This window comes from Coenobita brevimanus, chromosome 69, assembly GCF_032717465.1.
Source record: "Coenobita brevimanus isolate Jiangsu-jjx chromosome 69, ASM3271746v2, whole genome shotgun sequence".
NCBI lineage: Eukaryota > Metazoa > Arthropoda > Malacostraca > Decapoda > Coenobitidae > Coenobita > Coenobita brevimanus.
The window spans coordinates 26941251-26968909 of NC_137022.1; the positions used below are offsets into that span (position 1 = coordinate 26941251).

The 27659-nt window shown below is 41.4% G+C and overlaps 2 protein-coding genes and 1 non-coding gene across 3 annotated transcripts in view; 1 reads left to right on the top strand and 2 right to left on the bottom strand.

Moving 5' to 3' along the window:
- The window catches only part of Exo70 (exocyst complex component 7), a 38401-nt gene extending 34103 nt beyond the window's left edge, over positions 1-4298 (bottom strand). Inside the window, exons 1-2 of the mRNA XM_080277433.1 lie at positions 4203-4298; positions 878-1043 (exon numbers count right to left, since the gene is read on the bottom strand). Of these exons, the coding sequence (XP_080133559.1) occupies positions 878-1043; positions 4203-4256 (220 nt within the window). The 5' untranslated portion in view covers positions 4257-4298. The remainder of the gene's footprint in view (positions 1-877; positions 1044-4202) is intronic.
- On the bottom strand, positions 1648-1766 carry LOC145406229 (5S ribosomal RNA). The gene has a single exon (XR_013898507.1). It is a non-coding gene; the product is annotated as a 5S ribosomal RNA (ribosomal RNA).
- Positions 4299-9702: 5404 nt separating the features above from the next.
- Positions 9703-23199, top strand: LOC145405990 (nicotinamide phosphoribosyltransferase-like). Its single transcript, XM_080277172.1, has 12 exons — positions 9703-9783; positions 11114-11184; positions 11700-11862; positions 15118-15246; positions 16751-16870; positions 17713-17793; positions 18151-18313; positions 19775-19932; positions 21028-21142; positions 21651-21733; positions 22038-22223; positions 23062-23199. Exons 1-12 carry the CDS (start codon positions 9733-9735, stop codon positions 23194-23196), a joined length of 1455 nt encoding a protein of 484 aa, XP_080133298.1. The 5' UTR covers positions 9703-9732; the 3' UTR covers positions 23197-23199.
- Positions 23200-27659: the final 4460 nt, after the last annotated feature.

Sequence of the window (27659 nt, forward strand, 5' to 3'; positions counted from 1 at the left end):
CCTGGCTCGCCCATGTACAAAACGCACACTCTACCACAGTACCACAGAGGCTCCTTATATATATATATATATATATATATCCATCCATCCATCCATCATCCAATCCTACATTGCCCCATGAGAAGCGTAGGAGCCTGGGGCTAGGCAGTTGGTGTATATATATATATATATATATATATATATATATAAGGTGCAATGAAAAGAAGTTCTCAACTTTGGCAAGCTGTCAGGAGCTGTGGTGCTGTCTTCACTATGAGTAATTTGGAAGAAAATGCTGAGTACTGGAAGGAATGGTAACATCTAATGTTAACATATAGCCACACCATAAACAAAAGTACAGTACTATATTAACAAAACTTACAAAAAAAATCAGTCGTACAAGATACCAGCATGAACTTTAAGTCAAATGTTAAGTCTGGTATATGGTGATGAGGGCCATGTTTTAGCAACAATATTAGGATACAATTCATAATGTGGGATGACATACATCTATCAGCATGTACTTCTTTAACTCAAGAGCTGGTCTGGGAGTTCTGAATATGATAGTGTGTTCCAACAATATCCAGTACAGTACAATATAAAAGCTGAATCGTAGTAATATTCTTAGCCAATGAACATTATTTCTATTATATTTTTGTGGGTACCAAATAATTTTATTCAGAAGTAACTTTCAGAACTGGAGAGGTTAGCGATGACCTTAGTTTTTCCCATCCTTACTACAATTGAAAAAATTCCCTCGTGGCAGCTTGAAATATGTCATCAGAGTGCAGGGGTTAACTAAAGTAGCCCTGTCATCACCATCACCATTATCAACACCACCTTCACCATCATTATCTGTCACAGTCCATGTACTACAATAAACAATACAGTAACTAACTTAGCTGGCGACGCTGTAGGTTCCCAGTCTGGTGGTAAAGGGGAAGGATGGTGGTTTCAAGGCGGGCTAGGCGGTGCTCAAACGAATCCAGGATGCTGCCTACATTGGTTGCCACCTGACTTGATCGTGACAATATTTCACGCACATTAGCCACCTGGCTCATCTCCTGCAATGAACAAAATTTCTTTCTTCAAAATCTTACATCTAATGAAATATGAAGCATCTCGGGCCTGAGGGGTGACTGTGCCATCTGAAAGAAAATTATGTCACTGTAAACCCATAAATTCAGACTCTCTATCACATGCAGAAAAGCCAAGAGAAAAGTGACCTTTAGTCTGGTGTTATGAAGACTCCTTGTAGCACTGTTCCAAGCAGATCATGTATTAACCCCTGATGGCAGATTCTCTGTGATGTAGTTTACCTCCCTCGAGTCACTGTTTTATAACCAATGTAAACTGTACCTCACATGAGCTTACACCATGATGTGCAGATCTTCACTGTGGCTCATATGAGGTATGTAGCGAGGCAGGGGTTAAACCATTACTTATAATATTTCATTTTTCTACCTTCAATAATGTCCAAAAAACAGAAATAAACAGCTACTTGCTGTAAAGTATACAATTTATTCCTATAAAATAACTTGCAACAATAATTCATTTTCATTCATTGCCAGACGCCATGTATCCCAAACGGGGTGGTCAAGGGCTTAAAGTAATTGTTTTACAGGGAGGGGCACTAATCCTCCACCAACCCCACTTGACATGTAGGGATGCCAACAGCATCTGGTGTTCCCAGGCGGTCACCCATCCAAGTACTAACCAGACCCAACGTTGCTTAACTTCGCTGATCGAACGGGAAGCGGTGTACTCAACGTGGTATGGCCGTTGCATCTATATATTTACAGTACTGTCCATGTTTCTACTTGATTGTTTGACACAGGAAAGATTAAGTTTCATCATCATCATCCAGACCTCCTTTCCCACCCTAGGGCAGGACAGTGGCATAGCGTGGGAGGGGCCACAGGGGCGGTTGCCCTGGGTGCAGAATTCTTAGGAGCGCAAAATTTCAAAAGAAAAAAAATAAAGTAGTAATAATAAAAAATAGTGTGCCCTCCCCCTCACACAGATAATCTCCCAATGTTTGAACATTCTACACAGCTTTCAACATGACGGGGCAAATAAATGTTGCCACGTAACATTTTACAGTATTTTTCTTGCTAATTACAGCCATACTGTCCTCATGTAATCCTTATCGGCATATTACACAATGCTTATTAATAGCGTTTTTTCCCATTTGAAGATATCGGTAATGTTCCATAACATCCATAACATATAAAATTAATAATCTTGCCAAATTGCAACGGGCACCTACATAACCTCGCTAAAGCTCCCCTACATGCCTTGTCTCCATGGTGTGTGTGACACTGATAGTTGCACTGCATAATTTTTAAAATCCACCTCACGCCAAGGTAATCCTTAAAATGCATATGTGTGTAGGAGATTTTCTACTGAGAATGACATATTTTCACCTCTACATATATTTGCAGAAACTTGTGTTACCGGTACATGTAGTATTTGTGAAACATGCTATGGCCTCCGTTAGTTGTGCATGTGGTGACAGTCCGATCATTAAATTAAGATGTCAAAATCTTGAAATATCGCCGCCAAGTAATGTTCCCGCCAATTTAGTGTTCCAACACAGTTAAAACATGATGCTGTTGCCAGTGTGTGAGTGTGCCGATGGTAGTTCGATCATTTGATGAATTTTGTTATTCTTGCTTGTCGACAGGTTGGTTTTCATTTTCTTGCTGTGATAATTCTTTTGCTAATGCGGTGGTCATTTCTTATTCTTTGTTCTTCTGTTTCAACTATGTAATAGAGAGAGAGAGAGAGAGAGAGAGAGAGAGAGAATTTTTTAATAATTTAAACATTTACAAAAGTGAAGAAATGGTTATACAATGAAGGGATTCAATACTGGGCCTGTGGAAGGGACTCAGGGAGTGCTAACAGTCCATGGGTTATGGGGCACAATACTTGCCTTGCCCCCGATGCTGGCAGCCCATGCTATGCCACTGGGACAGGATGAGGAGTAGCAACATCCAGACAACCTAAGTTTGCCCAATTCAATGGACCACACTTCCATTCACTCATCATTCAAGCCCACGGAATCCGGCTCCATTAAAAAAGAGAGAGAGAAAAAAAAAAAATCTGTAGCTTCATATAATATACCTACCTGACAGGCAATCAAATTAAATAAAAATTTCATACACTGGAAGACTATCTTCATATACCACTCTTTCCTGAACTCTGTGAACGGGGTGCTTCTGAAGAGCCTAGCATTCCGGTAGATGGCTCCACGATTTTGACAAACACAGTTCCTGCACTGTTTAAAAAGCATATTTTTCTTTGTTAAATATCTACACCGTTCTGTGAAACTGTGAATCATAGTAATGTCATATACCGTAATATAAATAACATAAATAGAACACACAATGTATATATAACGTAGCATGAATTGTTTATATTTATCATAAACAGAAATTAATGTATCATTGATGGCAACCCGCTGTTTCAGTGGTCCTATCTTATTTAATTTCTGCTACATTTATTGCAAATTGGGTCCTTAATACATAGTTTATTCAGGCTGTAAATTACACCTGGTGGGTATCTTGACTCATTCTGTCTCTATGTGGGCAGAAATTTAATGTTGAGTAAATACTAGGACACAACATTTTCTTACTTCCTTCATGCTTCAACCTGGGCCAGGCATGGTCTGGTGGTGGCAACCACCATCCACCCACCGGCAGCTTATGTAGAGTTGCCTACTTTTGATTTAACCTTTATCATTTTTTTTGTGTGTCTGACCTCCTCTCCTCTTGTATATAATTCAGTAAATTTTCAGTTTTTGCCCCAAATCCAGCATTTTATTTCTTTTGACATGGGCAAAATCTGGGACTTCACTATGACGTTTATCACTAATTCATTATTTGATATCAGCACGAAGAAAACAAAATGAGGGGAAGTTACTCCTTCAACTAATCCATCCATCTATCATCCAATCCTGTGTTGCCCCATGAGGAGCGTAAGAGTCCGGGGCTAGGCAAGTTGGTCCTGACATTTAAGATGAGAGTGACCAGCCTCATTCATCCTCGAGTGTTATGTTAAACTTACTTTAAAGCCTTGATCATTTTGACATCCTACTGAAGAGTGCTGGAACATGACAAAATACCTGCAGTATATTTCTGCTGTTCAAGGAAACCGTTCGAGCATGAAAATCCAACAAGAAGCAATGCTGAGCTTCAGCAAACCAGTGTACTGATACTTACCTTTTCTAGTTTTCGCGAAACATCAATTTTCTTTTCAATGTTCTGCTCAATCATTGTGCTGACTCGTACACTAATGGTTTGTATTTGATCACACGAACTTTTATGCTGCCTGTCACGTTTTGTTGCCTTCCAGCCTCAGGACATGGGCAAGATTGTGAGCTGTCAAAACAACTTTGCTTTTGACATCTTACAAGCTGTAGTAAGTTCTACGAACGATGTATACCCATTTCATAGGGTCCAAAAAGGTTTGTAAATAAAATAATAGATAATAAATACACGTAAATAAAGGATAAATGTAGCATAATTGGAATAGTTTCTACGAAGAGGAGGTCGAGATAATCGAGGACCAAACAGTCCCGAAAGTGAGAACTACAACTTCTAGGGGGGAGGATCGCTTGCTTAATGCAGCTTCCGCAATCTCTGGTTTTTGCTAAAGAAAACTACCGAAACTTCACTCGGACTCAGATTCCAGTCACCTTTGACAGTGATGGCGGGCGCACAAACTTGAGCATTATTCAAATGGTTATACATGAATTCTTAAATCTGAGAGGGGATTATTTATGTGAGAACTGAACTGTATTTAGGTCTTTCCTTTTCTCTCTTTACACCCAAATAACCATGACATTCCAACAAAGCCATTTCAGGGGTGGCGAGTCACTTCCTTTCCAAACTTTCTCTCTGCTTCCTTCCCTTCCTTAATCCCTACCTTCCTGCTTCCCTTCCTTCCAATCGTAACTCCCTCTCTTCCTCCTTTATCTACCCCAAAGTTCCCCCCCCCCCCGTCACAGCCTCCCTTCATCCCAAACATAACTACTCTTCCTAAGTTTTGTCTCCTTCCCTTCCTTTTTTTTTTTTTTTTCCCTTTATCCCGCCTCTCTCCTTCCCTCACCCATCCCTCTCTCCCTTTTTACCTGTAACCTTCACACCCATTCCTCTGCCCTAGCGTCTCTCTCTCTCTCTAAGTGCACGTCCATAAGGCTGGCAACATGTCTGCGTACATGTATGCAGCAGTATTTGGACAGGCGTATGCAAACATGTTTTAGCACAGCCTCGAACACTGGCAGCAGAGGCGACGGGATGTGTCTAAACCAGACAACGCTGCTGTTCCCAACATGTTTGCGTGTGTTCGTCAGTGTGTTGCATTCATGTTGCCATGCAGCACCTCTCTGAGCACACGTGTGGGCAAGCAATAAGACGTAAGCGGATGCAGACAATTAATGCAACAGGCAGGCTCGTCCAGCCGCCATTCCATAGCACACTATATCACATTTACACCACAACACCCGACACAATTCCAACCACACTAACACAACCCTACCCCATAATACATGGCACTACCATCGCCATCACAGTAGCCTACCATAGCACAACACACCACAGTACAACAATCACCAGCAAGGCCAAACTACACAAACAAACCATACTACTACACCTCCACACCATGGGCATACGACACTACAGTATATCTCCACACCAAAACATACCGCACTACCACACTTTTACGTCACAATACACCCCGTACCATACTTCCACACCTTGGCACACCATACATCACACTCACTACCAGACCAGACCAAACCACATCACGGTACCACATCTCTACACCATAACATGATAACATGCCACATCTCCACACCATCAACACCACACCACCACATCACACTACAACAAGCCAAACTACCAAATACCTTTGCCCCATAACATACCATACTACCACATTTCCACACCATACCACACACCCCACTACCACAACGCACCATTACACCACACTAACACACCTCCAGCCTTCCACACCACAGTACACTACACTACCGCCACCATCAAAAAGCTATACAGAGCACAACCCATTGCATAACTACCCCTACCATACCATGCTACCAACCATAACACACCACACCACCTCACTACTCTTATAACGGGTTCAGCCTCCATATCACATAACTACCAATGCCATACCATACTCCTACCACACCAGCGGGGAATACAATAGCATGACACTACACTACACTGCACAGACCTACTACACACTACCACACCTTACACAGCCATACTACACCTCACATAGCCATACTACATACTACTACACCTCACACAGCCACACTACACAATACCACACCACACACAGTCAAACTACTACACATCACACCGCCACTCTACCACACAGTCACACTACGCACTACCACACAGTCACACTACACCTCATACAGCCACAACTGATACACTACACACTATCTCACACTGCCACATCCCACACTCCAAATCCCACACTACTACATTCACACTGAAACGACAGTCATCATACACAACCAATTTCACACTATCCCTGTTCAACATCTGTCCAAATTACAGTCTCGGTCAGAATATACGGTAATAAATATAATCGGGGGATTGCAAGTTCGAGCCTCGCCCGGGCTGCCGTGCCGGGAGGGGTAGCTCCCTCCTGTAACCCTAGCGGGGCTACATAGTCCAATACAGGGCTTAGCTCGGGGGAACTCCATTTCTCCCATTTTTTCTCCACATTTCAGATGAAAGTACTTTTGTTATCACTGTAGACCTAATATTAAGGGACTTTTGATACGACTCAAAATATTTTACGGATTTTGACCTGTGACCTTGAGATCAAGGTCATTCATACTATGCAAATCATGTTCACCCATGACCCACTACATTCCTACCAAGTTAGGTCAAAATCGGCCAAATACTTTCCGATTTAGCACTTTCAGGCATGAGGCGGCCATTTTGATTTTCCTCAGTATCTCAAGAAGTTATGTATATTTGTTGGATCCTAATATCAATACCCAGGTGCACAAGTATATGTTGACGACTACACACTGGAGCATTTGCAAAACAATCTAATCAGTCGTTTTTGCTGCGAAAAAAAAAAAAAAAAAAAAGAAAAAAAAAAGGCGCTAGTGCGGTGCTAGTTCTAGGGAAAAAAATTTGTGTTAAAAGAAGCCTGCAACCAAGATACATCACTCCTTAAAATTTCAAGCCTATCTCGAACGGTCTTGGAATGCTACCCTTCTAGATCTTGCCCCCTTCCCCCCAAAAAAAAAAAAAAAAACCTACAATATCAATACGAACTCCACAGAAAAAGTGTAGTTCTTAATAATTATCACCACCACCATCATTCCTATCCCTGTTCAAATCTGAAACGGGCACTGCTCTCCCAAATGCGCCTTAACTAGCTCAATATGGGTCTATGGTGTGTTTCCTGTGTGTATGAGAGAGAGAGAGAGAGAGAGAGAGAGAGAGAGAGAGAGAGAGAGAGAGAGAGAGAGAGAGAGAGAGAGAGAGAGAGAGAGAGAAGGGGGGGAAGAGAGGGGAGTGAGTGAGGGAAGGGGGGAAGTGGGAGGAGTGAGGGACAGAGGGAAAGGAAGTGGACGTGGAGGAAAAAGGGAGAGTTGAGGGGAATGGGAAGGGAATGTGAAGGGAGGAAAGGGGGGAAAGGGAAGACAGTGGAGATAAAGGTGATGATGGTGATAGTGATGATGATGATAATGATGTCTACAAACCCATACCAGGTACCACAGACAAACAGCAGCCTCAGTGTGGGATCAGTACAACACCAAACCAAACGCTGCAGTTGAGATACCGTTCACTCCAGCACACAGCCAGGCCAGTATGACGAACCCTTCCAGCTAATGACTTTTTAAATTTAACTTTTTACCTTTTATTTTATTCTTGCGCTCTCGTGTTCTTTTGTTCTTGCTATCTTGTGTTCTTTTGTTTTTGCTATCTCGTGTTCTTTTGTTCTTGCTATCTTGTGTTCTTTTGTTCTTGCTGTCTTGCGTTCTTTTGTTCTTGCTATCTCGTGTTTTTTTGTTCTTGCTATCTCACGTGTTCTTGCTATCTCGTGTTCTTTTGTTCTTGTTATCTCACGTGTTCTTGCTATCTCGAGTTCTTTTGTTCTTGCTATCTCGTGTTCTTTTGTTCTTGCTATCTCACGTTTTCTTTTGTTCTTGCTATCTTGTGTTCTTTTGTTCTTGCTATCTTGTGTTCTTTTGTTCTTGCTATCTTGTGTTCTTTTGTTCTTGCTATCTCACGTGTTCTTGCTATCGTGTTCTTTTGTTCTTGCTATCTCGTGTTCTTTTGTTCTTGCTATCTCGTGTTTTTTGTTCTTGCTATCTCACGTGTTCTTATGTTCTTGCTATCTCGTGTTCTTTTGTTCTTGCTATCTTGTGTTCTTTTGTTCTTGCTATCTCGTGTTCTTTTGTTCTTGCTATCTCACGTGTTCTTGCTATCTCGTGTTCTTTTGTTCTTGCTATCTCGCGTGTTCGTTTGCTCTTGCTATGTCGTGTTCTTTATTTTATCCTTGCCAGGGAAACAAAGTAGAACCGTAGCACTTTTTTTCTGCTATTGAATTGCGTGAACTAAGCTGAAGGACGAAAACCTGGGCCAAGTTAATGTGAAAGGAATACATTAAGATTCATTAGTCCTATGCTGATCCCTTAACCAGCAAAGGTCTCCCCTCCCTGAACGAGAATGGGAGGGGACAGCTGCGGGGGGAGGACGAAACAAGAATATGAGATGATGAGAGGAAGGTGTGATGGAGGAATGTGCATGAGAGAGGATGATGAGAAAAGAATAGGAGAGTAATACTGAAAGAGAATGAGGGAGGGAGGGGAGAAGAAATAAAAGGACAGTAAAGGTGAGAAGGGATGAAAGAGTAATGAGGGAGGGAGGGAGAGAAGGAAGGGGAGAGGGGGAGGAGGAATAAAAGGATAGTAAAGACGAGGGGAGGAATGAGGGAGGAAGAGACAGCAGAAAGAAGAGGAGGATAGTAAAGATGAGAGGAGAACAGGGAAGAGTGGTGGGAGGGAGGGAAGGGGATGAAAGGATAGGAAGAGAAAGATAAGGAGGACAGTAACAATGAAATGAGAGAAGGGAAAGACAGAAGAGGGAGTGATCAGGCTGACGAAGGGAGGGTAGGGGGAGAGGATAGGGAAGGAAAAAGGTGAAGGGAGAGGTGGGGAGGGGAGAGGAAGTGTAGGGGAGTACGATTACGACCTTGATAATTATGAGAGTCTGGGGAGGGAAGGGGAGACGGGGGGAGGCTGATGAAACATCAACCACCCTCAATATATATATATATATATATATATATATATATATATATATATATATATATATATATATATATATATATATATGTTAATTACAGAGAGAGAGAGTAATGAAGATCAATAAAATTCGTCTAGGGGTACAGACGTAAGAGTAACATGGAATAAACACAGCAGTAATGCGGACATCGTTGGTTGTTTCAATACTTTCACGAAATTATCATTTGGCCGAATAAAATCGTCTGACGTGTACAAAACTAGAGAAAAATAATATCAATGCTACTTTCATTACTGCCAGACGATTTTACCACTGCAAAACAAGCAAGGCCTTGATCCCAAGGTTACCGAGCGCGTGAGTTTTGGAGCCAATGAAAATAGGCAACTCCAAACTTCCCCTTTAACGGGGCACCACAGAGATAGTACCACAACGCCTGTCCTGTGCTCCGTATCTCATCACCCCTCCCGCTATGGCACAGGGGCCAGTTGACAACATTATCCTTCTGGCCGACTGCTATAAGGTATTGCGATAGCGAACCCCCCAAAAAAGTATTTGCATATTATATCTCCACACTTCAAATTTACGATGTAGCTTACTTTAGAGGCTACTATTACACCAGTTGGGGGATGGGGGAATCGATAAGACACTGGCGGAATGCTCAGTTGGTCTTATTGAGTGATAAAGAAAACTGTGACGATGGAACTAGATCTTCAGATTAGGAGAATAATCCCCGAGCTATGTTGTTGTTGTTTAAAGATTTTCCTCTGCTGTGGAGAGGATCGGGCCTTATATTGGCCCGGTCCCCCGAGCTAGGCCTCATCAGGTTTTATAGCCCTGCTAGAGTTGCAGGACAGCGTTACCCCTCCCTGCGCAGCAGCCACCGGGCGGGGAGCGAACTCGCAACTCACGATTACAAGCCCGACACCCTACCAGTGAGGTACCGCACTCCCCCCAACTTTAGATTAATGACTCAGTTTTCTATTATTTTGTTCAACGCAGAGGTGTAGCGATTTTTATGGATCGTCAGTTGCTTGCTACTGTGTAGTGCTTAAGGTGAGTGAGCTGGTTACCTGTGTAGAGCTTTAGAGAGTAAGGTAGTTCGCTACTGAATTGATATACTGTATTTATTGTAAAAGATACATTATATGTTATATACTCACAACGGGAATGATAGTAAACTCAGTTCGGGAGATTGAGGAGTGTATTAATAATCACAGTCTCAGTATCACACATTCACACGGGAGAATTACATAATAATTGAGCTGGAACCAGGGTGCATGACTCTACGATTATTTAGCGGGGGATAAGTAATTTATGGGAGTCAGACAGTGCAGGTGTTCGACAGTTATGTCACAGATAGCGCGTGGTGTGTGTATGGGCGTGAGGTACAGCTGTTGCCTGGACGGAGTCGGTTCAGGCAACGCCTCAAGCGCTTTTGTACACGTGACGCACACATAGGCCTTTAGTGCCGTGTGCACTCGAGTAGGTCGACTGTGACTGGGACCTCTGGTCGTAGGCTCACGGCGTGGATTAAATGTGAACTGATTGGATCAGGCACGCCCTCGCCGTGGGTTTGCGGTTTTAGGAGGGTTGAAAAGGTCATCCCAGCTTCGGTGCCACTGTGCCCTGTGCAAAGTGTGGAGGAAATGTGGTGATCACATATGGAGGTTGTGTGGTGCACAATAAGTGCGCTACAGAGGTTACTATTACGAATCAGTACGAGAAAATGTCTAAAAGAAATCGCCCCATGTTTTGCTGTTCTGTTCTTGCCGACTGCCACAAGAATTGGCGAAAAACTGTGAAGATGCTATGTTCGAAGAACTATGACTTTATTATTATTATTATTTCAGTCGAGTCACTACAAGGCCTACCCTCCCGGCACCACCAAGCTCTACGCCTACTTCGAGTCCAGGGGAGGCAAGTAAGTCACTCACGAAAGTCTACACCCAGAATTTACCCCAAAAAGTTTCCCTACAACCTCATTTTCCCCCATAAGTTCCCCTACACCCGAAAGTCTAAAACCCTACACAATTAACCCCTGTACATTTTTCTACACCCTAAAGTCTTAAATATCAAAGCCCAAAATTTAACTCATAAAAGTCTCCCTTCACCTTAAAATATTCCCCCATAAATCCTACACCAAAAATTTTCCCATATTCCCCCAAATCTTTAATTTTTACCCACCCACCCCAGAATTAACCACTGTCTGAAAGCAGGTCCATTCCGGTGGCACTTTTGGTATTTGAATCTATATCTCAATTCCGACGGCAATCCGGTCAAGTTCTGGCTTTAGAGAGATTGGAGGGGGGGGGGTCCTAAAACCTCCATAAATTTCCCCTGCACCACAAAACATTCCCCAAATCTCCCCAAATTTTCCCCTAAATCACAAAATACTCCCCTAAAACTTTCTCTAAATCCCTCAAACTTCCCCACCAGGTTTCCCTACACGGTGTTCTTCGGGCTGCAATACCTCTTGAAGCGATGGCTGTGCGGGCCGGTGCTGACGAAGACCATGGTGGAGGAGGCGAAGGGCGTGATAGATGCTGTGTTCAAGAGGGAGGATGTATTCAACGAGAAGGGATGGAACTACATCCTGGAGGTAAGAGATGTTCAACGAAGAGGCTAAGGGGGTGTTCTACAAGGCTAGGGGTGTTGAACGAGGAATGAATGAGGTGAGGATTGTTCAACGAGGTATAGGTGTTTGAGAACTAGATGTTCAACGAAGAAGGGGAGAACTTTATTGAGAGGTGTTCAACGATGAAAGTACTATCGACATTTTGCCTACCCAACAACAATAAACTTGGATAATAAATGAGTAATAAAGGATGGGCGGTGGCTTGGTGGTTATTGCGTTTGTCTCCTGATGTATGAAATTTTTTATCTTAACATGACCCAAACTTTCGTCCTTATGCAGCTCATTTCACGTAGCTCAGTGGCACAATTACTGTAGACAGAACTATAGCTCTATATCCATTCCAAACACTTCTTCGTGACTGGCACCATATTCTAAAACGTCTTTGTACAAATCAGTAGTCAAGATGGATAGATTGCAATATTGGCCCGAGTTACAGTGAAAAAAAAAAGGGTGTTAGTTCATGGTGATAACAGATAACAAGGACTTACATAAACACAGGCTAACAGTATGAGACAGGGTAAACTCTGGCTATCGGTCTCCCTCTGCGAAGATGATCGGTACTGCAGATCATACCTGAAATGACTGATACATTCACAGATACAGTATTCTACAAGTTAAATTAGGCAAATCAGCAAATCCCTCTTGTCTATTTTTCCCTTCATTCTTTCCCCTTTCTTCTACCTATGGGTGACTCTACACTGAGTGACAAGCCAAATACTTTCCTGTACACCAGGAAACCATTTACTGCGCTGGGTGGTAACCATATAACCAGATTATGGCGCCTGGTGGTTTAGTGGGTAATTAAGGAACTCCAATCGAATTAAGCCTGTGCGGGTTTATATCCATGGGGTGGTTGGGGTTTATTGCTCACGTAATGCCACTCAGGGATGAGTGAGGCTGGTCACTCATCTTAAATGTCAGGACCAACCTGCTTAGCCCCGAGCTCCTACGCTCCTCATGGGACAACACAGGATTATATATATATATATATATATATATATATATATATATATATATATATATATATATATATATATTTTATGCGAGGAAGAAGGAACCAAAGGCCATGAGCCCGCAGTAACAGTTCCCTCCAAGAGAAAAACAAAATACAATATAGAGCCAAATTCAAGATCCGATCATTTTGAGATGCCTGGACACACTGCGTTTGAAAGACTGGAGATCATAGGCAGCAGGAAATACAGACAGAGGGAGACATTTCCAGAGATGACCTGTTGCATAAATGAAAGACTGGGAGTAACGGTTAATTCTTGCATTAGAGAGTTGGACAGAAAAAGGATGAGAGTCTGCTGCCAGACGGGTGCTACGCGCCCGTCGTAGAGGTGGAGGAATGCAAGCAGACAGTTCAGAGGAGCAGTGACCATTAAAGTAGCGATAGAAAAGAGATAAAGATGCAACAGTGCGGCGAAGAGACAGAGGTTGAAGGGAGTCAGTAAGAGGAGGAGAGTTAATGAGACGAAAAGCCTTTGACTCCACCCTATTGAGAAGAGCTGTATGAGGGGAGCCTCCCCACACATGAGAGTTGTACTCCACACAGGGGCGGATAAAACCCCTGTATAGAGTCAACAATTGCGCAGGGGTAAAGAAAGAGCGGAGTCGGCTTAGCACACCCAATCTCTTGGAAGCAGATTTTACAAGAGATGTAATATGATCTTTCCAAGATAAGTCCCGAGTAAATGAAACCCCAAGCATGTTCAAGGATGATGTAGGATTAAGCTGAATATTATTAAACATTAGTGGGTATACCTGTGGAAGATTTTGTCGGGTTGAAAGGTGTAAGAACTGAGTCTTAGATGCATTAAAGACAACCATATTATTTTTACCCCAGTCAGAGATACGAGCCAAGTCAGACATTAGGTGTGCCATAGCCTCATCCCTTGTTTGTTGAAGTAACTGTTGAGATGGGCGTTGCGGGAACCGAATGGAAAGGTGAAGGGTGGAGTCATCAGCGTATGAGTGGATAGGGTTAGATGTACAGCTTAGAAGATCACTGATGAATAAAAGGAAGAGAGTTGGTGATAGGACAGAGCCCTGAGGAACACCACTGTTGATAGATCTAGGAGAAGAACGATGGCCGTCTATAACAGCGGCTATAGAACGACCAGAAAGGAAGCTAGCGATGAAGGCACAGATAGAAGGATAGAAACCGTAGGAGGGCAGTTTGGAAATTAAAGATTTATGCCAGACTCGATCGAAAGCCTTTGAGATGTCAAGTGCAATGGCAAAGCTTTCGCCAAAGTCCCGAAAGGAGGATGACCAGGAGTCTGAAAGGTAGGTGAGAAGATCGCCAGTGGAGCGTCCCTGACGGAACCCATACTGACGATCGGAAAGAAGGTTGTGATAGGAAAGATGCCTTAAAATTTTTCTATTAAGAATTGACTCGAAAACTTTTGAAATACAGGACGTTAAAGCAATTGGACGATAGTTGGAGGGTTGGGAGTGGTCACCCTTCTTTGGGACTGGCCGAATGAGAGGAAACTTCCAGCAAGAAGGAAAGGTACAAGTTGACAGACAAAGACGAAAGAGTTTGCCTAGGCAGGGTGTAAGCACAGAAGCACAGTTCTTGAGAACAACAGGAGGGACCCCATCAGGCCCATATGCCTTGTTAGTACTGAGGCCAGTGATGGCAGAAAATACATCAACTGAAGAAATTTTAATGTCAGCCATGAGGAAGTCAGAGGGTGGAAGTGATGGAGGAACAGCACCGGAATCGTCTAAGGTAGAATTGGAGGAGAAAGTCTGTGCGAAGAGATCTGCTTTATCAGTAGAAGAAATAGCTACAGATAAAGCAGATCTCTTCGCACAGACTTTCTCCTCCAATTCTACCTTAGACGATTCCGGTGCTGTTCCTCCATCACTTCCACCCTCTGACTTCCTCATGGCTGACATTTTAGCTTGCTGGGGCAAAAAGCTAAAAAATTCATATTATAATAATTAACAATTTGTGCCACTCACATCCCCTCAAAATTTATTCATGTATAATAAATCTTTGTTTCGATCGTTCCTTAAAATTCCTTTCATATTTTCCTACTCACTTTTTCCTGTCACTTACGACCCCTGACTTCAGTGACCTCTTCTCACAGCACCAAGGGGGACGAATATCCCTACGGATCAAGGCCTACCCAGAAAGCACAGTTCTATATCCTTCTCATATTTTCCTGTCACTTGCGACCCCTGACCTCCCTTGGCCTCCTCCCACAGCACCACGGGGGACGGCTACCCCTACGGATCAAGGCCATACCAGAGGGCACTGTTCTCCCCACCAGGAATGTTCTCTTCACCGTCGAGAACACGGATCCCGCTGTGCCTTGGATTACTAATTTCTTTGAGGTGGGTGATGAGAGGTTTATTATTACTATTATTATTATTATTATTATTATTATTATTATTGATGGACTGCTGAATGGGCTCATATTTGTGTGTGTGTGTGTGTGTGTGTGTGTGTGTGTGTGTGTGTGTGTGTGTACTTACCTAATTGTATCTTTACAGGTATGAGTCAAGCTCGTACTGTCCCGTGTCTTAAACCATATTTATCGTACATATCCTTAAATTTGTGAATTTTTTTGGCACACACTATTTCATTCGGTAGTGCATTCCATTGATCAATTGCTCTGTTTGGGAAACTGAATTTCCTTACGTCTTTATCACCTCTCTTCTGATGCAGTTTTTTGCAGTGTCCTCTTGCTGATGCTTCTCCATATGTTAAGTAATCATTTATGTCTATTTTCTTCTTCCCTGATATGCACTTATATAGCATTATCATGTCAACTCTTTTCCTTCTCTCCTGTAGTGTTGGTAGGTTCAGTTTATTTAGTCTTTCTTCGTAGCTTAGGTCCCTTAAGCTTGGTATCCATCTTGTAGCGGCCCTTTGAACTTTTTCAATCTTGTCTACGTGTTTTTTGAGATGAGGACTCCAGACTACTGATGCATATTCCAGGGTTGGTCTAATGAATGATGTTATTATCCTTCTTAGCATGTCTTCATTTATGTATGTGAATGCTATTCTCATATTTGCAAGCAGTGTATACATGTTCCGTACCTTCTCGCTGATGTGGTCAGCTGGAGATAGTCTGTTATTGATAATCACGCCTAGGTCCTTCTCTCTTTCTGATGTGTAAAGGGTTTTATTTCCTAACTTATAATCCCAATCAGGTCTTTTTCCACTTTTACCAAACTTGATTACATGACACTTGTCCACATTGAATTCCATTTGCCATGTATTACTCCATTCATGAAGTTTATTTAATTCTTCTTGTAGCTCTTTACAAGAGTCTGTGTTAGTAATTCTCCTTTGTATTTTTGCATCATCTGCAAACATATTCAGATAGCTCTCATTTCCAGTGTTACTGTTTATATCATTTATATACACTAAAAACATGATTGGTGCCAGCACTGAACCCTGTGGTACTCCACTAGTCACTTCTTTCCATGATGAGTAGTTTCCTCTTAGTACTGTTCTCATTTCTCTTTTTATGAGAAAATCTTGCATCCAACAAAACAGTTTGCCTCGAATTCCTCCTTGATGGTACAGTTTCCATAAAAGTCTTTGGTGTGGTACTGTCAAATGCTTTCTTGAAATCTGAATAGATACTGTCCACCCATCCTTCTCTTTCCTGTATTGTGTTTGTTACTCTGTCATAGTAGCTCAACAGATTAGTGTGTGTGTGTGTGTGTGTGTGTGTGTGTGTGTGTGTGTGTGTGTGTGTGTGTGTGTGTGTGTGTGTGTGTGTGTGTGTGTGTGTGTGAGATAGAGAGAGAGAGAGAGAGAGAGAGAGAGAGAGAGAGAGAGAGAGAGAGAGAGATTAAAGCTAACTCACTTTTCTCTACCTCACAGACAATACTGGTACAAACATGGTACCCTATGACTGTGGCTACCAACTCCCACATCTTCAAGCAAATCATCCACCACTACGCCTCCTTAACCTCAGACTCCACAGAATTTGTCGAGTTTATGGTAAGTTAAGGACAGGAAAGTGCTGAAGAGGTACGCCTTCACGTGGTGGCACCGATACGACCCTTAAGGATATATTGTGGACTCCAGAAGAGGGCAATTTTGGTTTACACTGCACCGGATTTATGTTCAGATGAACTTGAGATTACAAGTACTACTATTACGATTACTACTACTGCTGCTGCTACTACTACTACTGCTGCTACTATTACTGCTACTACCACTTGTGCCACTAGTTATTATTACTACTGCTGTTACTAACACCACGAAAACGCGCTTCGTAGGGAAACTTATGGGAAAATACCTTAGCCGTTGGGGATAATTCTCAGTTAATTTGTATCACGGGAAATTTTACACATATGATATACAAGGCGTCACGCAAGATTTTCTTTTTAACTTCAGAAGGTTACTGTAGGGCTAATTTTGAGTTGAGAAATATTACATCAACATGGTTCCAATTTCCACCATTACGCAGCTACAATTACTGAAGACCTTTTGGGTGAAAATGGTCTCCTCATTATCATCACCTCATATGGTCATCAATACTTGTGGCTCAGTAACTGTTCAGCATTGCATCCTTTTTATTATAGTATTCTTTCCCCCCATCCACCCCCTCTCTCTGTCTCTCCTGAAGCTTCTCAAAAACCTAGCGAGGAACCTTACCGTATATGTCCTCTATGTATACAGAGTTCGCGGTGAAAGTGAATTATGCTTTAAGTTTGCTGTGTGTGTGTGTGTGTGTGTGTGTGTGTGTGTGTGTGTGTGTGTGTGTGTGTGTGTGTGTGTGTGTGTGTGTGTGTGTGTTGTTTTACCAAGTGTGTATAACCTCACTATACGGTTAACAGATGCACGATGCGGGGTACCGTGGTGTATCCTCCGTGGAATCTGCTGCTCTAGGGGGTGCTGCACATATGATCAGCTGCAAGGTTAGTCTCTCTCTCTCTCTCTCTCTCTCAGTGGAGTCTGGGGCCGTATGAGGTCTTGCACATAGGGTCAGCATCACGGTTAGTATGTCTGCCTTTATTTATTTATTTATTTATTTTTTGTCTGTCTCTGTAACAATCCATATGTATCCTCTAATTATTCGCTCTCAATATTTTCGTAAGCGCCCACTACATAATATCATCCGTTACCTGTTCTATCTTCTGTAACTATCCACCACCTTTATCTTTTTGTAATCATCCGCTATCACCATCTCTTCTTAGTAATCCACTCTTTCTGTAAACATTCGATGTCTCTTAGCTTTTTCTAATCATCTGCTATCTCCTATCTTATTCATTCAGGCCTCAGACACAGTGGCCGGAACCTCCCTCCTGCGGAAGTTCTACCACCTGAAGGGCGTTGGGGGTTTCTCCACGCCATCGTCAGAGCACTCCACGGTCACCACATGGGGGCGTGACAGGGAGGCGGAGGCACACAGACACATGCTTGAGGTGTACCATCAGGGTCAGTGAAACGAAGCAGTGTTTCTCTCTCTCTCTCTTCCAATACCTTTTTGTCTCACCTTTCACCCCTTAATTCCTCAATCCTCCCCCTCTCTGTCTTCCCGTAGCCCTTTATCTCATCTTCCACCCTTTTCCTCAATATCCTCCCCTCTCCCTTTCTCCTCATATTTTCCAGTGTACTATCCTGTTCTCAATCAGGAGGCTTATTCAGAGGAAGGGAAGTCGAATCCATGACTAAAATGCCTCTCAAACGAAAAATAACAGCACACTTAAGTTTTCTTCATTTTCTTTTTTTCAATCCAGCAACATTAATAATTGACCAAAGACCTTCAGATCCGAGAATGACTTGGGGAGGGGTTAACATTTTTACCAACCAGTAACGAAAATGTTTCTGGGTCAAGTATTTTAAAAACTAACAGCAGACGCCAGGGACAGATACACGCGACTAAAAACAGTTACACACCTTTCCTCAACCAACCAATGTTTGCTGATATGAAGTATTTATTCAAGGAATTCTTTTTTTGTATGCGCAGACGAATTTATTCATCACCTAATCCTGTGTTGCCCCATGAGGAGCGTAGAAGCTTGGGGCTAGACAAGTTTGTCCTGACAATTAAGATGAGACTGATCAGCCTCACTCATCCCTGACTGGCATTACGTGAACAAGAAACCATTCCTTGGATATAAACCTGCACAGGCTCAATCCGATTGGAGAGCTTTAATTACCCATTACACCACCAGGCGCCATAATCTGGTTCTATGGTTACCACCCAGAGTAGTATATGGTTTCCTGGTGTTCAGGAAACCATTTGGCTTGTCACTCTGTGTACAGTCACCCACTGGCAGAAGGAAGAGGAAAGAATGACGGGAAAAAAGACGGAAGAGGGAATGTAGAGTCATCCGTAGGCATAAGGAGGAGGAAAGAATGAAAGAAAGACAGACAGATGAGGACGGAAGGAAAGAAGGAAGGAAGAGAGAGGGGAAAGGCAGTCACCCGAAAGCAGCACTATATCGAGTGAGTGGATGGTGAGCGCCCCTACCTACCACTGCTTATTTATTTTTTTTAATGGAGTGGTGAACTTCGCCCGAGAAATCTTGCCGAAATTAAATAAAATAGTCTGGGAGTGGCAAGAATACAATGAAATTGGACGTCATCCTAGTAAAGAGGATAACACTATCTGATGCACTATCAGGGCTACACTCTCGCTGAGAAGGGAGGCCTTACGGTATACCATCCACTGTACGACAACCCATTCACCAGATGACAACTTTCATATCTCCCTTTTTACTAACGTCTGGCGAGTATATTAAATTTCCTACGGTATATTATTTTCATATCTCATTTTTCACTAACATCTGGCGAGTTTATCAAACTTCCTACGGTACATTACTTTCATATCTCACTTTTTACTGACGTCTGGCAAAGTATATCAAACTCCCTACGATATATTTTTCCCTACAGGAGATGCCGGGTGTGTGTGCGACTCCTACGACATCTGGAAGTGCCTGGAGGAGACCTGGGGAGGGGAACTGAAGGAGATGGTGCTGGAGAGGGGCAAGAGAGGGGGATGTGTCTACCTACGTCCTGACTCTGGTGATCCCAAGGAGGTAGTTCTCAGGGTAAGACGCTGTTATACTCTTTTTACTCTAACATAGCCTAAATCAACACTAGAAGGAGCTAGTAACAAAGAAATGCCGTGGAAAGAATGCAGAATCGTATATTTTTCTTCTTCTGACACAGAGTTCCATGAAATAAGCTGCAACAGAACGAACATCTAGACCAAGGTATTTTAAAAGAACTATCGTACAAGTGTACGAGTATAAGTACGGACAAGGTGGTAGGTAGGTTGTAAGTAGAGACCCAGTCTGTATCTACCTTACGCCCTGACTCCTGAGATTCCAAGTAAATTATTCTCAGGGTATGTGCTGGTACGCTGTAAGCAAGAACACTGGCGGAAGTTAGCAAAGGAGACTGTAACAACTGAGGTGGTTTTCGATGTATGTATGTTGTAAATAGAGGAGTGTAAGAAGGAGGTCATGTGGGAATCGCTTGTAAGTAGGACGCAGAGCAGACGAGGACATTACATATGGACCTCAGTGATGGAAAATTTAACCTTCAGAGATGACCTAGGAGGAGGGAGTTACCACTGAAGAATAAAATCGTTTGGGTTTGGACAGAGTAATATATACAGTCGACCTACACAAAGCAATGATGCTGTGATGTAAAAATGAATATACAGGCGCGAAGGATGCTACATTTTATTAATTTTAACTAGAAGGAAACTTTCGTTCTTTGGCCGCTTATTTTTGTTATTTCCCGCACGTCGGAGACAAAATATGACAATACTGTTGTTCTGCATCATTTACATAGCACTCCTTCATGATCAGCTTTATAATCCAGTGTTCATATCTTACTATAGGCCACCATGCAACATAGAGTGATGGCAATTTTACCCCCAAGTTATGATCCAGACAATGAACTAATTTTTTTTCTTAGAAAAGAGAAATTTAGCACCACATAATTTTATCAAGCTTAACCCTGAGTTGTCTTATTTTCCTCTGGCTAACAGGTTAAGATTTTACTCATCACTCACAAAGCTCACGAGGTCTCAGGGTGGCAATGGACGTGTTAATACCGACTCTAATTCTTATCTAAGTCCCACAGTCCTTAGAGGTGTTAATTTCGGTTCTAATTCTTTTATATAATTCCCACAGTCCCTGGAGGCGTTGGGGAAAGCGTTCGGAACGGAGACCAACACTAAAGGTTACAAGATGTTGCCACCCTGTGTGCGAGTCATTCAAGCGGACGGCATCAACCACCATAGTCTCTGTACGTTCCTTGTCTATCATAATTACTATAGGGTTACCATCATTATAGGTAACATTATCACCTTCATCTGGATGACGTAATAATAATAATAATAATAATAATAATAATAATAATAATAATAACAATAATAATAAAATAATAATAATAATAATAATAATAATAATAATAATAAAATAATAATAATAATAATAATAATAATAATAATAATAATAATAAAATAATAATAATAATAATAATAATAATAATAATAAAATAATAATAATAATAATAATAATAATAATAATAATAATAATAATAAAATAATAATAATAATAATAATAATAATAATAATAATAATAATAATAATAATAATAACAATAATAATAATAATATGATTTTTGTACCTCAGAAGCGACAGTTCTTCCAAAGGCATTCACTGGCGCTCAAGACACTGATTTTAAAATTGTACTCACTGAATTGTTTTGTGTAGCTGTTGTACAGTGATAATGATTAATACTCTCTCTCACAGGGGCCATCTTAGAGCACATAAAAAAGCACGGCTGGAGTACGACCTGTGCGTTCTTCGGAGCGGGGGCCGCTTTGCTTCAACAAGTAGGTATCCTGACCACACTGATTATCCAGGAATTTGATATTTCTTTACATATTGGCACATTCAAAGCCTGTATGAAAAAAAACTTTAATGGAAAAAAAAGAGAGCAAAATTGGCCTGATTCAGGAGAAAAAAATGACCCAACTAGTAGATAATGAAGAAGTTGATGGTAGTAATAGTGATGCTTACGAAAAAAATGAAGACTGAAGATACTGTTGCTGCTGCTGATGATCTGTATAAGAACGAAGATGCTAATGATGACGATGATGATAAGAATGAAGCCTGAAAACATTTTTTTTTTTCTAGGTTGATCGAGACACCCAGAAGTGCGCGTACAAGGTGAGCTATGCGGAGGTGAACGGCGAGGGCGTGGAGGTGTACAAGCAGCCTATCACGGACACTGGCAAGAACAGCAAGAAGGGCCGCCTCACACTCCAGCACCAAGACGGCAAATGTGTCACCGTGCAGAGCGGCAAGGGAGATCCGGCCAAGGTTAGGTTAATGCGGGTGAAATCAGGTCACTGACTCAAAATTACGTTAGATTGGATCAAACTTGGACAAATTGGGTCAAACTAGGTCCAGCCGAGTCAAATTAGGCTGTGTCTGGACAAATTACGTCAGGCTATACCTGGTCCAATAAGGTATCCAGCCAAGGATAGAGGGAAAATTCGGTGAGGTCCGGTGAAATAAGATTAAATTAGGGTACATGTGGTCAAATTGGGTCGCGTTAGATTATGTCTGGTCAAATCGGGTATCCGGCCAAGATTAGGGGATCAGATTAGGTTACATCTGATAAAATCAGGTACCGTTAGGTTACATCTTGTGAAATTAAGTCACGTTTGCTTACATTAGGTCACGTTAAGTTACACCTGGTCAGATCAGGTCACGTTAGGTTAATCTGATCAAATTAGGTCACGTTGGGTTAGGTCCGGTCAAATTAGGCCACCGGTTACATCTGGTCAAATTAGGCTATAGTAAGTCGTTAGGTCAGGTTGGTTTATGTCAGGTCAAAGTAGGTTAGCTCTGGTCTGATGTGGATGAGTTAAGAATGTTTTGATCTGGTTATGGTATGTGGAGGTGATGGGGATCTGGCAAAGGGTTGATAAATTCGTCAAGTTAGGTTAAGCCAAGGTCAGTTAGCTTTGGTTGTGGTGGGTTAGGTTTAATTACCGTATATCAGGTTAAGCTCGGTCAGGTCAGGTCTGGCTGGACTAGGTAGGACCAACTTAGGTTAAACTGATAAGTGAATAAAGTCCACATTTGCTGAGAACTTTCTCAAAAAAAAAAAAAAAAAAAAAAAAAAAAAACTCTCCCCTTGCTACCCCCACAGGACCTACTGGTGACGGTGTTCGAGGACGGGGAGCTACTGAAGGACTACACGTTTACCGAGGTTCAGGAGAGAGCAGCCAACGTGCCAAGCGATTTTGACGTCATTGAGTTCCTGCGCAGTGATGCCGGACGCTAGGACTGATGATGGAAACTGTCGTCCCTCTAGTATCACTACCTTCGTTCTCACTGTCTTTGCTTCGTGTCTGATCTGTCCTAACCCATATGACTTAACCTTCACCATAGCACTGTCTACTGTCACTATCTTCCGTTTCACCATCTTTGCCTTGTATCTGACCTGCCCTCCTCTTCGTACTACACTACCATAACCTTCACCATACCATTATCCTTTACCACTATTTTCTGTTTCACCGTATCTGTTTCACCTGTATCTGACCTGCCCTCTTCCCAACCCCCTATGGCTACCATAATCTTCATCATATCACTTACTGCTACTACTATCTTCTCTTTCATCGTCTTTGCCGTGTACCTGACATCCCTCCTCCTAACGCCTCTATGATATTTCCCCCTGCCACTTCGTCTCTCTCTCTCTCTCTCTCTCTCGTATATTCGTCCCTGGCATGCCATGTATTCATCAACAGTATAAAAGTTTTGTTCATGTTTCAACCCATTTTTTGTTAACCTCAAATACAATGTAACTTATGTATATATATATATATATATATATATATATATATATATATATATATATATATATATATATATATATATATATATATATACACACACACACACACACACACACATATATATATATATATATATATATATATATATATATATATATATATATATATATATATATATATATTCTGCATGCATTCCTCCACCTCTACGACGGGCGCGTAGCACCCGTCTAGCAGCAAACTCTCATCCCTTTTCTGTCCAACTCTCCAATGCAAGAGTTAACCGCTACTCCCAGTCCTTCATTTATGCAACAGGTCAACTCTGGAACTGTCTCCCTCTGTCTGTATTTCCAGCTGCCTATGATCTCCAGTCTTTCAAACGCAATGTGTCCAGGCATCTCGAAATGAACGGATCTTGAATTTGGCTCTGTCTTGTATTTTGTTTTTCTCTTGGAGGGAACTGTTACTGCGGGCTCATGGCCTTTGGTTCCTTCTTCCTCGCATAAATAAATATATATATATATATATATATATATATATATATATATATATATATATATATATATATATATATATATATATATATATATATATATATATATATACATATATATATATATATATATATATATATATATATATATATATATATATATATATATATATATCCCTGACATGCCATGTATCCATCAGCAGTATGAAAGTATTGTTCATGTTTCAGTCCAACTTTTATTAACCTCAAATACGATGTAACATATATATATATATATATATATATAGGGAAAAAATACTGTTTCACATTAACCTGGGCCAGGTTTTAGTGCTTTTGCAGCCTAGATCACGTAGCTCAGAGAAGGAAAAGCCAATACTGCGGCTGTACATCCTTCCCACAGCACTTCTTCATGACTAGCACCATATTTTCGTGTTAATCTACTGTTACAACTCAGAATTGTACGTGGAGAGATGGCTAAACCATGTTAAAGTGAACAGGGTATAGAGTTGATACGACATAAGAGGGTTAACGGTGACTATATTTAACTCTCACTCTCTTATGACTCACTCTCTATTAACACAGGTTAGCTGGAATGCAATAATACCATATTTTATTTCCGATCGCGATAGGGTTAATACAAGGCTATTAGTAATACCAAGGATGGTTTCATAATCATCAAAAATCGGTAATCTGGCTAAACTTAATATCAATCACACCACAAGAGGCAACACTGAAGTGAATCCAACAGCAACCTACATAAAACAAGTAATAATAAACTTCTACAAAATTCAATACATCCTCAACTTTCTTACCACTGCCCTAGACTATGGCATGTGACAAAAGCAAGCGTCAGATGGGCAAGGACAGGAATCTTGTTTCCCTGTGTAAATGACGTCACCTGAAATATCACAAGTAAATCATCAGGAATAAACTGGGAAAATGACATCACAGTCTGAAATACCACAAGTAAATAATTAGGAATAAACTGAGTAAATGACGTCACAGCTAGTCTGAAATATCGAAAGTAAACCATTAAGAATAAACTGAGTAAATAACTTTAGTCTGGAATATCACAAGAAAATAATTAGTAATAACATTTCGGTGAACATCAGATTTATGTTCAATAGTGGGAAATCCTAAACCAGGTTTACCTGAACTTGGTCCTGATTTTCGTCACCTGGGAGCTCATTTCACGTAGCTATGTCGCTGAAGAGGACAATGTTTCAGCTCTACGTTCTTTCCATTGCACTTTGTAACCAGCATCATATCCTAATGATAATCCTTCGTCGCAAGTTAGTATTCAAGATGCTGTGGCGGCAATTTTAGGCCAAGTTAAATGTTAAATTGGAATGGGGTACAGTGGTCAAAATCTTTAAAAACTTTTTCGATAATAACTCTTTCTCTACAGTCTTCAAAAAACTATTAGTAATAACTTTCTCTACTAATACCACACAGATGAAATCCAAGAGAAATCCTGGCAGAAAACGGCTTCAGCCCATTCAGTTTGGTGACAAATGGATTTTGGACCAAGGACGTACAGTCAAATACTAGTCTGTTCCTCCCCATAGATGCTTGACTAAGACATACGCCCATATTTCATCGATTAAGGAAGTTACCTTGCACCTTTTCCTTACCAGTTTACTTTGCATATAGCTCGTTCTTCTTCTTCTTCTTCTTTTCTAACTTTAATGTTGGTGTTAAAAAGACGCAGACAACATACAGGTCAACTAAGTGTAGAATAGAAAATAAATCGCTAAGGAAAGGGTGCTAGGAAACTTCTGTAACCGTCGAGAATACGGGCCATGGTGGACAAAGTTATTACCATCCACAGATCCACCTCCGTCCACTACATCACATTAAACGTATACGAATCCAGTCAAGAAATAACGGTCGGAGGCTAATGGACTTTAGTATCTGTACGTTATGGAGTAGGATTGCTTGTTCATCCGATGCTGCACATGCAGGAATGTGCCATGGTGGTGTAATACCAATTTGAAGTACTTAGTCATACAGTCAAATGCTTCACGGTCATGTTACGTCCGTTAAACTGGTTTGGGCGATCGTTCTGAAGTTCATGGCAGAACTGAGGAGCATCGCTTATTTCCCTCGCTCATAATTTGAATTTACTCTTGCTACCACCAGATGATTTGAGCCAGTTCAAGACTAGCGAGGGAGTTAATGAAGGCTATATCTATAACGCCTCCTGTTCGAAAAGTATTTCCAGAGCTGCATAAAACTGTCTGTTGGTAGCAAGAACACTAAAATGCGTCATTGGTGTTGTGTCATACCGCTCACGTGTGTGCATTTTTCTCGTGTCAGTTGTTCCACGATCAAATTAAGATACCTGTCGTAAGTATGATTTGTATTTTCAGTAAGAACTAGGGAATTTCGACAACTATGAAAAGGCTGGTTAATACTGGGAGGGCATTCAACTCTTGGGCCAGCCATTTTTCAACAATATGAAATTAGTCACCAGTGGAAGCCGTTGATGTCACAAGACAGCCAAATTCCACTGAATCTGGAGGATCACATATAAATCAAAGTAATTGCCCCCCCCCCTCTCCTTCCTTCCCTTCCTCGCTTTGTTCAGGCTGCCTTCCGTACCCTCTCCTCTCGAGTATATTTCAAAGGAATTTTCAATGCTGATTCATCTACGAGCAGATTTCATTGAGAATTACAGTTAGCACAATGTGATATATCAACTGACAAAACGAAACCGTAATACTCTCTGGTTGTAAAAACACAAACTACCATATAACTTTTTCCGGCATAAGTGTCTATGGCATTCATCATGTAGACTTACGGAGAGATGATTCTAGATGAGGTGTAGGCAGCCTGTGACTCTTGCTCCAAGCTTCTTGTTATGTGGTCGTATAACGGGTATACTCCAGTTAGTCAAAACGCTTTTCAAATATATTTACACTTGGTATATTAATAACATGTTCAGATTATTCCACATGTTAACAACCCTACCGTGTGAATGAGTATTTCCTTATGTTCAGATTTAACCTTTTTTATTTAAATTCTATTTTGATGGCCTCGGGTCCTCCAACAGTCTCAGCTGAAACACGGAAATTATAGAGAAGAGGAGAATGGGGGAGGGGGGGAGGAAAGAGGGCGAAGGAAGCGTAGAGTGGAGGGAAGAAGAAAGAGAAGGAAGTGGAGAAATATAAAGGAGAGACGGGGAGAGCGGAGAGAGGGGAAGGGAAGAGGAAAGTGAAGCGGAATTACAGAGGAGAGATGAGGAGACAGGAAAGGCTTAAAACTTTTAAAACAGAAAGATCTACTGTATATACTGATACTGGGTTTTTCCTTAAGAGAAAAAAACCAGTGACACAGAAAGACAAAGAGATAGATAGAAAAACAGACAGAGAGACAGACAGAGAAAACAAAGGTTATCATCTTACTTAAGGAGTTACGGGATACTTTCGAAGAGGAGGGGTTAGATGATCAATTTCTGCA

What these genes read in the sequence shown, in the direction of transcription:
- LOC145405990 (XM_080277172.1), top strand. Translation starts at nt 9,733, where the DNA reads ATGGCACAGGGGCCAGTTGACAACATTATCCTTCTGGCCGACTGCTAT. An exon ending in CACATATGATCAGCTGCAAG is followed by an intron (nt 17,794 to 18,150) that starts GTTAGTCTCTCT and finishes TTATTCATTCAG; the next exon opens with GCCTCAGACACAGTGGCCGG. An exon ending in CCAAGGAGGTAGTTCTCAGG is followed by an intron (nt 19,933 to 21,027) that starts GTAAGACGCTGT and finishes TAATTCCCACAG; the next exon opens with TCCCTGGAGGCGTTGGGGAA.